General features: G+C 36.5%; 1 protein-coding gene across 1 annotated transcript; it reads right to left on the bottom strand.

Moving 5' to 3' along the window:
• Window positions 1–4,870: 4,870 nt before the first annotated feature.
• Window positions 4,871–10,897, bottom strand: LOC147566614 (putative galacturonosyltransferase 14). The gene is made up of 6 exons (XM_086653106.1): window positions 10,052–10,897; window positions 9,522–9,577; window positions 9,250–9,405; window positions 6,259–6,849; window positions 5,860–6,162; window positions 4,871–5,718 (listed from the first exon to the last, which is right to left on the bottom strand). Exons 1-6 carry the CDS (start codon window positions 10,266–10,268, stop codon window positions 5,434–5,436), a joined length of 1,608 nt encoding a protein of 535 aa, XP_086509232.1. The 5' UTR covers window positions 10,269–10,897; the 3' UTR covers window positions 4,871–5,433.
• Window positions 10,898–15,650: the final 4,753 nt, after the last annotated feature.

The following is a 15,650-nucleotide window of genomic DNA, read 5'->3' as shown; positions in this document are numbered from 1 at the left end:
TAGATCAGACGCGAACAAAGAGGAATCATTGTTTCCCTAATGTCGAGTCTTTTCTTTGATCCGTAGAATTTAGGGTTTTCGATGTTAGAATTGCGAAGAAAGAAATAAAAGATCTTGATAGCAAAGAAAAGCATTGATTTAGGGTTTTCAAGAGATATTGCAAACAAAAGCATTGATTAAGGAGTAAAAGGACCTTCGTTTGAAACATAGAGTTTTCCAATGTTCAGGTTCTCGTTCTTGACTGTTATGCTAGAATACCGTCGTCTTTTTATTATCAAGATTCTCGTTCTTGATCTTTATTTTCGATATTGTGTTCCCTCTTGCTTCGTGGTTAGCGACAGAGACAAAGAAGATCCAGTTCCCAAACATCTCCGATGATCTCTATGGCGGAGTCTCTGTTTCTTGATCGAGAAGAATGAATCTCTCTTTCTCTGTCTAAAACCTCGTTCCGTTAGTTTAACCTCTATAACTCTACCAATTTAACGTCGACGTCATTACCTGATTCCTTTGCTAGTTTGCTTTATATAAAACATAGTGTTTGTTTGAAACGTGGAAAAATTGATTTCGTAAGGAATTCATTATCCAATGTTTGATTGGAACAAAACAATGAGAAAACCAGTTTCTTGTGAAAAAAAATCAGAAAAAACTCAAAAATATTTTACCACAAAATAGGTGGTAAAATGATTAAGAAAATGATCAAGAAAGTTATTTTCTCTCTCTAAATCTCAACCGGCCACATACTCCGGTCGGGATTATGGTCGGGCGCAGCATCAGGGCTCAAATGATTATGTGACAATTACGAAACATGCATGTTTCCCTTAAGCGACTATCCCTCTCTCTCTATCATATTAAACCTATATCATCTTCTCTGACACGATTAGCAAATCTTTTTTCTCCTCTTCCTATGTCATATAACCCCTTAGGCCGACATTAGAACTCCAAATCTAGTTATTTGATTGTTCGTTTGATTTTCAAATAAAAGTTCTTCGGGTTTCTTCGAATGCAGAAAGTTCTTCGGGTCAAAATAGTAGGTCAAATTTCCCCCCAAATTTTGCTTATTTTAACTACTATATGCAAGAAAATTTATTTCAAAATGAACTTTTATGGTTATCGGGTCCTAAATTTAGTGGGTTTCACCTTTTTAGTATACTTAAAAAAGTAAATCATGAACAAGTAGTTGGGTTGAATCAGTTATACAACTCCACTTCAAGAGCGAAATAAAAATTGTTCAAATTGTCAGTTATTCTCTAGTCATATCTTTGTTTTCTATTTCTTACGCAAAAATCTTTTTTTATAGTAGTTTTTCTTTTTCTGTTATCTACTTAAATTTCATATCAATTTTTTTTCGTGCTTACTTATCAAGTTTTCTTCTTGCTTACTTATCTAACAATTTCAAGTTAATTGTTCCAAGTGTAAGAAAAAGGTCTTTCAAATATAGTTTCGTAGCTTTCTTTCTAACATCTCAATGCATCAATTACATGACATTTATAAAAAGTTTCTATTAAACTTCTCATGAACAAGCATGAGAGAGACATTCTTCTAGACATATATAGCAGAGTATAGAATTTATGAAAATTTGGAACGTTCTTGAAATCAAACTTATGGTATGATTAAAAATGAATTAATAATTTCAGTAGAATTTATATGAAGTTTGGAACATACAATTTAGATTTTCTTACCTGCTCTCTCTTTCTCTATATATATGTTACCCTTCCCAGGTAACTTTATCTTCCCATTCAATTGTGTCTGGTTCTACTTGTTCATCAATTGTTCCAATTAATTGCTTGGTTCTACTTGTTCATATTTTCATGATTCTCTTGCTCCAATTAATTGCAATGAAATGATCAAGGAATACCTAAACAAGTGCAGCACTTGAGATGATGGAGAAATACTTAAACAATGGGTCAAACTTTTTCCTACTATGAAGAGGTTAAAGTAACGAATTTTCTTGTCACGTTACTTTAAAAGCATTCTAAAACTTGAAATTTTCTTGCCATGCGGCTAGGAATGACAACTAAAATGATTAACCATTATTCTGAAACTTAATATATCATTTAAGAGATCACAAAAAGAAACTAATGTAACTACAAACGACAAGCCCACTAAGAGTAATTGGAATATTGGATACTAACAACTAACGGATTGAAGGTGAGATGATGGGAACGTTTGAAAGATCAGTGCAGGCAAAAAAAAATATGAGGTCTAGTTGAAGAAGAGATGACTTGTAAATTCATTTTTTTTCAATCGAAATGATTTTTATCAAGAATCATTCTCGCATTGGAACATAACCTCTTTAAATATCAATTAACATTAATATGTCATAATGAACTCTAATCCATCCAAAATTAGAGTAAGACATGGATAACATAGGTATTCTATTATTCTATGAATACAAAAATAAACAACATCAACTTTTTATGAAGTAGAAAAAGAACAACAAATTAAATCAAAAGACTACAAGGCTATTTCAAAAAATTATAGTTTACATCATATATATATATATATATATATATATATATATATATATACTAGGTGTCCACCGCGTCCTACGGATGCGGTAGATCCCTTTTGGCTAACGCCTTCGAGGTAGAATTTTGCGGTCAACTACGTCTTTGGGGTGCACGTATATCGGGACGGCATATCCCGAGACGTTTATGCGTCGCAAAATTCATTTATAGACCAATCCAACATTATACAGAGACCTGTAATTCGCATTTGTTATGCGAATCACAGTCCCTGTCTAATCCTAAATGGTCTAGAACTGAATTTCGCGACGCATAAACGTCTCGGGATATGCCGTCCCGATATACGTGCACCCCAAAGACGTAGTTGACCGCAAAATTCTACCTCGAAGGCGTTAGCCAAAAGGGATCTACCGCGTCCGTAGGACGCGGTGGACACCTAGTTGAAGAAAGAACATAGACTCTTGTCTATTTGTTTACTTTCTCAAACCCCCTTCAAAAATTTGTAAGACAATTAATGTATATAAGATTATTGGTGATGACAACCGTGATAGCCAATTGAAACATCGGGCGAATTCTAGTCAATACAGGCAGCTTAACCAAAGTCATGAGCAGGACATGCTTCAGGAAGCACCACCCATAGTATTCACATACAACGGCGTGATAGGGTAATCACTCCACATACCAATCCATTGGTGATGACAACCGTGATAGCCAATTGAAACATCGGGCGAATTCTAGTCAATACAGGCAGCTTAACCGAAGTCATGAGCAGGACATGCTTCAGGAAGCTCGGGGTAAGTTCTCAGCACCTCAAACCTTACAAATCTTACTTGACAGGATTCGGTGACAATCAAGTTGAAACCGATTGGATCATATCATTACCCATGTCGATTGGAGACGGGGTAGCAAACAAAGTCATGATGCTCAACTTCACAATAGTTGAGAAATTGCATGCTTACAACGTCATCTTGAGAAGAAACTTTCTAAGAGAATCGGGGGCTATTGTCTCCATGGACCACCTGATGATGAAATTCTCAATCCCGGGAACGAAACTGATGGGAACAGTTCGGAGAAACCAAGATATAGTCTGAGAATGCTACTTAATCTCGACCTGAAACTGCAAGAAAGACAAATTTACCCCCGTCGGTGCTGGAGAGAATGGAGTTTTTTAAGACGACCCACAACAGATATGTAAGACGAAAATCGTCCAGGTACGACAAACGAAATTTACAGTAATTTTCGTTTCAATTTCTTTTTACAATAAGGCCACTAGGATATGATGTAGCGTTATGGCTACAGTATCTATCAATAAGTAATGCTTTTCAAAACAAGTATTATCCAAGGAGAAGTCCTAGTCTAAACTAGTCGTGCTCAAGCCGACGAAACAGCCTTGATAGTAAGAGCTGCGACCAAGGGTCAAAGAGAAGTCCTAGTCTAAACTTAGTTGTGCTCAAGCCGACGAAACAGCCTTGATAGTAAGAGCTGCGACCAAGGGTCAAAGAGAAGTCCTAGTCTAAACTTAGTTGTGCTCAAGCCGATGAAACTTCCCTGGTAGCCCAAGCCACGACCAGGGGCCCAAGGAGAAGTCCTAGTCTAAATTAGTCGTGCTCAAGCCGACGAAACTGCTCTGGTAGCTCAAGCCACGACCAGGGGCCCAAGGAGAAGTCATAGTATAAGTTAGTCGTGTTCAAGCCGACGAAACAACCCTAATAACGAAAGCTGCGACCAGGGGTCAAGGAGAAGTCTTATTCTAAACTAGTCGCGCTAAGATTCCCCTAGATGTGGTCGGCAGGCCCGCCCCAATCCTTGGGACCCTTGGTCGGCCCACCCCTAGATACTTGGCCCGGGCACCTGGTCGTCTATTAGTTGTCATGGGCCCTAATATTAAAAGGCCCTCTAGGCACCCTTCAACCAGATCTAATTCGCGCCTTATAGACCATTTCCTCTAGTCATATATTCCGTTTAATTGCATTTATACTAAGAGTATATTCGAACTTCAATTAGTTATTATAGTGTATTTAGATTAGTATCTATAATTGCATTAGTCTTTACTAATAGTATTAAATCTTCTCATTTCAATTAGTATTTTAACAAGTTAATTGTTGTAATGTATAATCAGATTTTATTTTAAAAATAGAAGTTAAAAATAATTATAAGGGTGATTTCGTTAGATGAATACAAATTTGATAGGATTTTTAGTGTTTTATCCTTGAAACAACTACTTTATAACACAAAAATATTTGGTGAATTACATTTTCAGTTTTTTGGTGAATTAATTTTTACAGTAAAGATGGAGATGCACTTAGACATTACAATGACAAATAGAATGGGACAGTTAAAAGGACCTCTACTTGAGGTATTGACAAATAAACATGACCATGTTTTACCAAACATATAGAGAGAGAGAAGAAAAAGGAATTATCTGCACATTTCAATACTGATGAATGTAACAAATACCTAAAGAATAGTTCCCCAAAATTTAAAATGGGATCTGTATCAAAGCAATGTCCATCGACTAACACTTCTCAACAAGAATACATAATGATAGGATGATCGAAAAAAAGGGAAAAAAGAAAGATAACCTAAAAAAACAAATTTAATGTATCAAGTGATATTTTTGGGCTGACTTACAGTCCAGCCAGCCCCTCCTCTTCATCAATCAAAATTCTGTATTTCCAAATTTCTGTTGTGTGGCGGTTCCGTGTTGTCTCAAAACTGCACTCTCAGAGCCAAGAAACAGGGTCTTATCCACTAAACTTTAGGAAGATGAAATGAAGAAACTAACCTTATTCCTCCAAGATGGAAGGAATGTCTCTTAAGCCCAACAACAACACGGCTCCTTTGTCATGTAAGGGTTTATCTGAATCCTGCAACTCCCGACCCGCAAAACACATGTTACCATGATGTTCCAATTAAATGATTCTCCTTAGAATCCCTCTTTTATCTTTTTGTCTTCCGAGTTGTTTGTTTATGCATCCAAGATGTGGCAGTTTCTTATGAAGTCGTTGGAATAATTGACATACTTGGTCCAAAATGGCCGAAGGTTTTCGAAACCAATATCCAGCCATGGTTTAGATTGACCATTGTAGTGGATTACCGCAGACTTCTTCACTCTTTCAATATCTGTTTTCTCCTGGTAGCCCAAGCCTAGCAAGTGCCAAGAAGGGTCAATCGGGTGAACATATCCCTTGAAAGCAACAAGGGCAGGAGGAAGAGTGCCTAGCTTCCACATTGTCATGTTCGAATTCAGATTCTGCAACGAAGGGGAAGAAATATTCATCATAAATCAATCATACAAATACCACCCGAGGAGAGATTGATCAACTAATGAATGTAACTATGGTAAGGAAAGAACTAGCTTGGTTTTGAAACGCAAGGCGGCGTTTGACTTTACCTGCTTCAGCCAGAAATGGTAAGTGTCTCTTATGTTTGTCCTCCTCCATGTTTGGAGATCAAAAATGTTCATGCCATAAGCCCATGCACATTCGTCAGGATTCAAATGTTTAGCTATGATAGGATGAGAAAAGTTGAAGTAAGTCCTGAATCGCTTCGACATTACCCACTCGTCTTCTCCTTTACAAGTTTCTACAGCCCCATTAACCTTGCCCTCAAGATCAATCTCCCATAAGGGTGACAAGTCACGCTGTATTACAATATCATCGTCTAAAAAGACCACCTTGTCCAGGTTTGGAAAAAGCTGCAGTATAAATAATAAGGTAATCAATAAGCAGGATAGGAGTACAAGTTGTACCACAAAGACTAATCCACCATATTTAAGGTAACAAGATATTACCTCTGGGAGATATACCCGGAGATGGTTGAGTATTGAAATGTACTTTGGACTTCTAGCCTGAAGTTTTGAAGCAAATTTCCTAGGAGTTGTCTCACTGAGGTTAGCTCCAGCGATGTGATTTCCATGGTAATAATCTCTTACGCCATGATAATTTTCCACGGCTTCGAGTATAGGTACATTTTCTCTTGTTAACCAATCAAACTGATGAATACCTTTCACTTCAACAATGGCTGGTGAGAGAGAGTTGAGAGCAAACCATGAGTGCATACCAGCATAAGTTTTCTTGTCAGTAATAACATGGAAAACAATCTTCTCGGGATTTAGAGATGATTGGACAGCAGAAGTTACAACTACAGAAGCTGCCAGGATGTTATCAGAAGCCAAGACGAAGTGGTAATAAGATTTGTCGGAGAGTAGAGGGAGAAACTCTGGAGACGGCAATTGTCTGCGTGCATGTGCATTCGAGGAATATTCATCGGTTAAACGTAGAGAGAGACAGTGAATTCCCTTTGGAATGGAACTTGCCGCAAAATGTTTATTCATCAGTTCTGCAAACTTTGACTCTCTCACTTCCTTGCTGTATTTCTCTATCTGTATATACATGAACTATTTCAATCAACTCAAAAAGTATGTAACATAAGGATACGTGTAAGTAATTAAGAAGGAAGTGTGAAGAAAAAATCTGCTTCAAAATTTTCAAGTAGTTGGATAGCAAAAAATGGTTCACAAAAAGACGTTAACCTGAGTGGCTTTTATGGTCCAACTCCAAACAGAATAGTGTGCAATTACACGCAGAAATCTCACACTATACTGATTGAAGTGAATTTAGGTATTCAAGTGTCATGCATTAGAGAGAAACAAAAGAGTGTCCATATTACATAGGTTACAAATTTTCAAAAGGACAGACTATTAACAGTAGTTAGATGACACTTTTGAAAAGTTTAGTCATTGGACTGGTGCTTATAGGCATGCAAGTAGAGGAAGGGCTATCAGACTATCGGTAACTACTTAAGCTTGTCAGAACAAACCTCCAAGTTTGGGTCCGTACCAGAAAAGCTCTAAATATGGTTTTCCAATTTCACACTGAATGGGTGAATCTTTGGTTGCTGACAGACCTATGCCAATAATAATTCAGTCGAGATATGATATTAGATATATTTAGCTGTCGCAACCGATGTTACTTCGAACGTATATCACTCCGGGCTCTGGCACAGGTACTTGTAGGTGTATTACTATTTTGGCTCATTTTACAATTGGGACTATTTTCCCACACAATATGTACTGTATGGCTCATATTTACACTTACTTCCAAACATTCAATTTCTATAACATTAAAATGTTAACTAACAATCTTGTAGACTTGTGGCTAACATTCAATCTCTATTAACATTAAAAGAGGTTAACTAGGGCTCAAGATTTTGGTACCCGAAACATAGAGTACTGGACTCTCGCAGTGTATAAATAAGGTAAAGGCAATCCAGTATACAGTACACAAGGGAGCAGAATTGTAGAGTATTCGGTTACATTGTTTGCAACTTGTCCTAATTTCTAGGTCTCTACTAAATCATGGTCGTGTGACCATGTCAAATGACACCCCAGAGAGCACAACCATCCGAACTCATTATACGGATATAGCCTCTTATGATATCTTTTACTGGGAATAGGATATTATGATGATAAGTGTGTTATGAAGCAATAATTAGATAAAGAGAAACAGATGATGAACCCGTAGACGTAGTGTACTTTCGGGATTTATACAAGTTAAGAAACCTCGAAACTGGTAATAATTCTTGGACAAATTTCTTTTATAACTTTCAAATATGTTGATCATAAGTTACAATTAAGGAGCCATATTTATCCAAGTGATTCTGCCTCTATGGAATAACACATAAATCCAGGACTATCCAGCTTGATGAGCTTCATCTTTGGGCAAAGAGAAATATTTAGCAGCCTGATTGATTACTGTACTTCAATTATCACATCGACACCTCCAACTACTAAGTACTAATGAATCACAACCTTGTCTCCAACCTTCTCATTCAGTGAAATTAGGGAAGCACTCAATACGTAAGAGATCTAAATGCGCACCAGGGCTTCCCTTGAGAAGAAAGAAAGGTAAATAGTAGATGCTTCTTGTTCCTTTCTTCCTTTTCTTAGTTGGGTTAAGTTAAATTTTTATAAAGAATGGCAAGATCGTTAATGCAACTAATGTCACTATATTCCCTTCAAAGTAAACTCCAACCCTTGTCCCATTTACTTGCCCAGAGAAAATTCTAAATTTTTGTTTTGTTCACCTTGAAAAGGTTACTGCCGATTTTCATTTCGACAGAACGCTCCTTTAGGTTCCTAGAGGCATTACCTAGGACCAAGAATCTAAGCTCGAAATATCAGAAAAAGGGCTAGGCGACCAAATGGGGACTAGCTACCAGGTGGAGTATCATCGGGACCAACCGGATTTCATCTTTTTATATATATATATATATATTATAATTTATAATTATATTATTATATATGTATGAGCAATTACACATCTTTGATCAATTAACATATTTGAGTTTTTAAGCCTTAAAATCATAAATTTGAAGAAAAAAAAATATGTGATGAAGAAGATATTGAAAACAATAAAAACAATAGAAATCAAACCATAAGGGTGAGGCTTTAAAAAAACAAATTACTAACCACTACACTAGAGAGAGAGCTACGAAGAACGAGTTAGAGAGAAAGAAAACGAGTAAGAGATACAGAGTTAGTGGCAAGTGGTAAAGGAGGTTAAAGCCTTCAAATCTTGAAGAAGTCGGCTTAGTTGGTGCCTAGTCGTTTCAGGCCAGGCGCAGCCTAAGTCGGCTTCCCAAATCGACTAGGGCTAAGAGCCCTGGCCAATCAGATGTGTGTGCAGTTTTTGATGCTTAGCGAAGAACTTAAGGATTCAGATCAGAAACTAGCTAGTAAATCACGACTTTTTAGCAATCAAAAGGGTTGATAAAAACACACCATTGCCTTTAATTTGATTGCAAATGTCTTAGCATCATAATGGGCGTTCTTCATTTCAGAAACTAGCTCACTGAATGATTCCGGTACCTTGAGCCCATGAGGAATTTCTTCCAAACTTACTTGGTACAGGATCTTGTGAAGTTCCTGAACCAACTTCTGCATAAGCACCACGAAACACCAATTTTTTATCCTCATTTCAACCCAAAAACTATGAAAAAGATACGAAAACACACTCAAAAGAGAAGGAAGGTTATGTGAGAAAAAATATGAACCTCTGAATCATCGCCTCTAACAAGAAACCTCGGTCCCAGTCGCCTTCCCAAACAATCTGAAGCACAAAAAATACACAGATACAGTGAAAATAGTACAAATTGCTCACAGAAATGCACACCACTTTGATACCCAATAATAAGGTAATACTCAAATGAATCTATTGAATTATCGAAAAAGCGAAATACTGATAAGGGAAAGATACAATCAAGTTAGGGTTAAAAGCAATCCAAACACACATTGGCCAATGCAAAGAAAATAAAACTCAAAAATCAACTAAACAAGAGCCATTAAACAATAGATCAATCTAGACAAACTAAAAGGCAACTGAATAATTCATAATTCAAGTCTAACAAGAGGAAGTAGATACAAATAATCCAAGCACTTAAATCATATTGAAATTAAACCTCATAAACAAAACAAAAAACCCAGATCTTAAAAGTTACAAAAAATTAGAAGATCTTAATTATTTTGTATTTAAAGGGGGGATAAAATAGAGAGAGGGAGAGATAGAATGAAGGAGGTAGCTTACCGAGAGAAGAACAGTTATTGACACCTTCAAGAGTAACAAGAGCAGTAAGAATGAAGACGAAAGGTAACAAAAAAGCAAGAAAAAGAATTGTATGAAAAAGGGTTCGATAAGAAATGTGGCGTGTTCCAGTCTTGATCTTCATGAAGTCAAATAACCCATTGTTAGTACTACTTGAGATTGTGATACTTCTCATACTAGGAGAGAAATGAAGCTGCATCGTCTTACTACTCTTTTCGTCGTCGATGGGGTTACAGCTGTAATAATAATAATAACCCCTTTCACATCAGAAACAACCCAACTTAGATATCTAAATCGGTTCACCATCAGATCCACCACCACAAAGACAATAATAATAAATATGAGATCTCTTCGGTTTCTGGGTATTTCTTAAATCGAATTTACTTGTTTCCTCCCAATACAGCATCGATGATTGAATATGGGTTTTTATTAGCTGCTGCTGCTGTTGTTAAAACCATGGAAATTCGATGATGAAGAAATGGGTTTTCGTTCTCTCTTGCTTCTTTCCATGGGAAGAGAGAGAAAGATAGAGAGAGAGTTTGATTGATCGATCGGATCTTATTTTGTTTGGTTTTTGTGTCTTAATTTGTTATTTCTTGGGGAAATTAAAATGAAAAGGAAGAAAAATTAGATTTGTTTTCTAGTTAAGAAGAGGTGATTTCGTAGAAATTCAGTACAAGGCCGATTCTGGAATGGCGCGTAAGAAGAAACACCAAGACCTGGCAACTCATGTGGCTATGCCATGTCATGTCTCTCGACTTTCTATCTTCCTCTTCTTACATTTTTTTTTTTTTTGTTGAAAGTCCTCTTCTTACATAATGATGTGACACAAGTTTTATAGGTATTTGTTTCTTTAATTGTTCGCCTACCTCGAACTCTTAATCTCTAAGGTAAAAGACTATACTTCTTACCACTCTAACCAAGGTTAGTTAACTAGATTTATGGGTATTTACAAATGCAGTATGTCTTTGTCTGTCAATAGATACTGATTCTTTAATCTTGATCGATCATCTCCTTCTTCGTGACAAGAGGAGGCAGAAACTGTAACTATGGCTACTTTTTCAAAGACGAAGAGAAGACAAAGAAGATGGTGATTTCATCTTCCTTTGCTGAACCTTTTTTCGCTTTCTCCGTAGTCAAATTTGAGGTCTTGAAAATGGTGGTTTTTAGTATCACTTGTCCACCTCTAATCTCTAATAGTCAATAGTTGGTAGCCCAAGTGGTTCCAAGATGTTGACATGAACTCCAGAAAGTCCTGGAGGTCCCAGGTTCGAATCCTAGAAAAGGTGGAATCTTTGATTTATTTGAATTGCGATTATTAGGGTTTAAATAATGTAGTTGGGCTTTAGGCCATTGTTTAGTTGGGCTATAGGCCCGGTTTTGTTAGAGTTTGGGTGGGTGGTTATCGAGCTTATCACATCTTTGATGTATCAATGTCAAATGTAACGACATACGTTGATCGTAGTGGACTTCCAAAAAAAAACCTCTAATCACTAATTTTATTTTCTCTACATCTTCAACAAGGAATTTTGATTTGCGACACTGACACAGTGCAATATTTTAAGGAGTCCTTTTTAGATGTCCAAACTCTATGGTTACAACACACAGTGTGCAAAAAATCAGATGAAATCTGCATTTTTCGGTGCTTTGCAATATTGAGTTGGTAATCCAGATGACACACCCGGAAGGGGGTGTCGATAAGAAGTTTTTAAATTCGATTAACAACCTCAACCGGACATTCTTAGGATCTCTTCGTATCCCCTACTAATTGCTTAGTTAAATATGTAGATGCATAGTACTCTGAAAATCAAGAGGTCACAGGTTCCACTGGTGAGTGTGATTTCATTACCCTTATACAAAGCCTATGTGGATACATGGTATAAATAAAATGTCGGCCTTATTGGGTCTTATCATAAACTTTAAGGGTTTTGTTATAGTCATCAGGATATCGTTACTGCCTTTAAAAGTCCAAGTATTTTGTGTTGTGCATTCACATGATATAATAAAAAAATCATGCAGGATATTTGGATTTTATTCCATCAGTAGTGAAATGAAAATTTCATTACTTCTAAAGAAATATCATGAGTTTATGGTGTGTTAATAACCTTACCGCATATCAAATAAGCTTCTCAAAATTGGATGCGAGAATTGACGCTCTTCTGATATTTATCTGATACCAAATCGTGTATCAGCCAGTATATCAGATACAGTTGGAACATCATTAAGTTAAGTGGATGCTACGAACAAATAAGGTTTGTACGTATTGATATAGTAAGCTTTTGCTAAAAAAAAAAGAACTTCCACAATTAAGTTAATTGTGTTAGAGTGAAATTTAATTTGAGGACTTAAAAATGAATTTCTTATTTCTTTTTGGTTCCTCTATCTTTCCTAGTTGCACCTTATCACTCGCTCTCTTTTATTTCTTCTAATGGTAGAGAAAACCTTTTATCATTAGCATCCTTTGTCAGCAATGAAGAAGAGGAGAGGACTTCGTTTTCAGGCAAAAATCTGAAATCTCTTATGAGGATTTCATGCAAAACATTCTCCCTGTAGCAAGTGGAAAAGGGTTCGCGAAACCCAAGTGTTCTCTCTACCATCGACATAAAGATAAGATAAGAGGTGGGAGATGCGAATATGAGAGAAAGAACGAAAAAAGGGAGTTGAGATAGAAGATGATGATATCCAGTTGGTAGTGATGCTATTGAAGATGATGGTGGTGGAGGAGGAGGAGGAGAAGAAACCTACTGACGTTACAGATCTTTTTGTTGGTATTGAAATCTAATCTGAAAAAAAAAAATTAGAGAAGAACCCTAAAATATCTAATTATATTTTTTTTTAGAGAGAATGACCTAAATGATAATTAAAGATATTATGTCAAATAATCAACTTCCCGTGTTTAACCGGGAGATTTCAAAGTAAAAAACTCTTCCTACGCGGTCGAATGGATCAAAGCCTCTCTTTTTGGTTGTCGATCACTTATATTTGTCACATATATAAGCCATAATTACACAAAATAAAAACTACGCCTTTTGTTATTTAAAAGAACACTAATTTCATTTGTTTGTTTATTGATGTAGACGCAGCGGAATAATTAAAGAACAATAAAATAAACTAAGAACAATTAAAGAAAACTGTAAGAAACGATAAACTAAACTTAAATTCTTAATAACTTCAATTGTTTTTCTCTTCAAGGTGAATAATAACATAGACTAGATCTCCTTTTATAAGATCATAAACCTTCCTAGATAGAGTCAAACTAGGATTCCTAAAATAATAAACTACTCAAACATAGAAACTTTAAAAATAAAGAAATATCAAATTAAAGTAACTTCTCCTATACTAAATAAACTACTATTATAACCAAATAGGATGTGGGCACGCGTGGACGTGGGCCCACACGTTTATGCGCCTGCATCAGCACCCTGTTCCCCAGAAGGTTCGTCCCGAACCGATTTCGATGAAGAAAACAAGTTGATGCACCCACAGACGATGAACTTTGTCATAGCGATCCGTAATTCCCACTTCGAACGAAGTTTGCACTGGAATGGAAGGATACTAATGTGCAAGTAATCGTCAACCTCGTACCCAACCTCATATGCCAATGATTCTCGCAAAATTAACCTTAGTGAATAAAAAATGTTCATCTCGCCATCTTCCCACGGTAGGCACGACCACTTAATCTTCAAGAAAGTGTGAAGTACTATGAGCAAGTGTGAAGTAAGAGTAATTGTAACAAATTTCCAAAATACTTCATCAATAGCCAAAGTATAAGCATAACCATCGCTAACTAAGATATCGATATGGAACCATGTAGTGTAGATATGCCACGCAAAATTGACTTTTCCAAGTTCATCTTCATGTAGTTTATGTACTCTAACGTGATCAATACCTGGAGCCCACTGTTTGTTTTCTTCAATTGATATGTGAAACCTAGATGGAAGTTGTTCAATTGGTATGTGATCTTTGACCATTGAGTGTAGGTTCATTGTAAGAATTTGGAAATTGATCATCTTTTTCATAATTATTTGAAGAAAATTTGGTAGGAAGAGATTTGATAGAGAAAGCGGCGTTGTGGGACATAATTGATTCGGAAAATTCTGGGTTGTTCTTCTTGTTCCTCTTTTTCTTAATTGTTTCTCTTGTTGTTCTTCTTTATGGTTGTGATGGGTTTTGATAATTGCTTTTTGTTCTTCTTTTCCTTCACTAAATTCTGGGTTTTGATTACTTGGGTGTGTTGATAACTGAGTTTCAACTTGAGGAGAAGATTCAAAATTTTCTGACAGAAGTGTTGGGGATATGGAAGATTCAAAATTTTCTAGTAGAAGTGTTGGGGATATGGAATAGTAAGGAGAGGTTTGTTGTGTTGGTGATGGTGTTTGACACCAAAAGATTGGGAGGGAAACAGGAACATGTTGGTGATATTGGGGTAGGGTTATTTGGGTGGTGGCTATAGATGGGATTTGAATATTATGTATAGGGAAACTAGGGGTGCCTATAGAATCTGAGTTGTAGCCTACATAACTAGGGTTTGTATATGTGTGGTGGAATGTTTGGTTGGAGAAGGGTTCCTGTAGAGAATGAGGAGAAAGATGATGTGGAGGTTTTTGTAGTTGTTGTTCCTCATTGTAAACTTGTGGGTGGTTATAAGAGTTGAATTGGGAGAAGCTGAGTTGGTTATGGGTTGAGTGGCCCAGGGTGGTTAATGGTGTTGTAGGGTATGTGGTAGTGGGTAGTGGGTTTTCGAAAAAAGTAGGGTTTTAGAATGGAGGGTAGGGTGCGGTTATGTGGGGGCTAGTAATGTTGTGTGGAGTTCTATTGGTGGTCTGAATTGGTGTAGAAGATGTGGGTGGTATACTGTTGTAGGTAAAGTGGAATGGTGGGGGTGTTGTGGGACATGGTTTGTATATTGTAAAACCAAAGAGTGTGTGTGTAGTTGGATTAGTGGCATAAGTGTTGGAACTTCCTGGGATGTTGAAAGTGTTGGTGGGTACTGTTGGTGGACTAATGGAAGTCGGGTAAGAAGTGGGTTGTTGGGCGGTGGATGGTGGTGGTGATGTTTGAATGGAAGTAGTAGATGAAGGAGCGGTGGTAAAAGAGGGAGACTTACATATGCCTTCGATTTGTTTAGATAACTTCATGATGGAATCACTGACTTGATCGAATTTTTCCATATTTTCCTTCTTGTAATTTTCGAAAGCTTCTTCCAATTTTGTAACCGAGGATAACTTCTTGTTGATGTTGTCCCATTCGGAGGCAAAAGTTGGTGTCTTCTCTTTGATTGTTGGAGTAGGAACGGTAGGATTAACCATTGTGATTGGTTAAAAAAAATGGCTCTGAATACCACTTGATGTAGACGCAGCGGAATAATTAAAGAACAATAAAATAAACTAAGAACAATTAAAGAAAACTGTAAGAAACGATAAACTAAACTTAAATTCTTAATAACTTCAATTGTTTTTCTCTTCAAGGTGAATAATAACATAGACTAGATCTCCTTTTATAAGATCATAAACCTTCCTAGATAGAGTCAAACTAGGATTCCTAAAATAATAAACTACTCAAACATAGAAACTTTAAAAAT

This window comes from Eschscholzia californica, unplaced genomic scaffold (genome assembly GCF_041429995.1).
Source record: "Eschscholzia californica isolate CP2 unplaced genomic scaffold, dmEscCali1.0.p SCAF_1, whole genome shotgun sequence".
In the NCBI taxonomy this organism is placed as follows: domain Eukaryota; kingdom Viridiplantae; phylum Streptophyta; class Magnoliopsida; order Ranunculales; family Papaveraceae; genus Eschscholzia; species Eschscholzia californica.
Note: the sequence above shows the minus strand (reverse complement) of the source record. Positions and strands in the feature narration are given on the sequence as shown.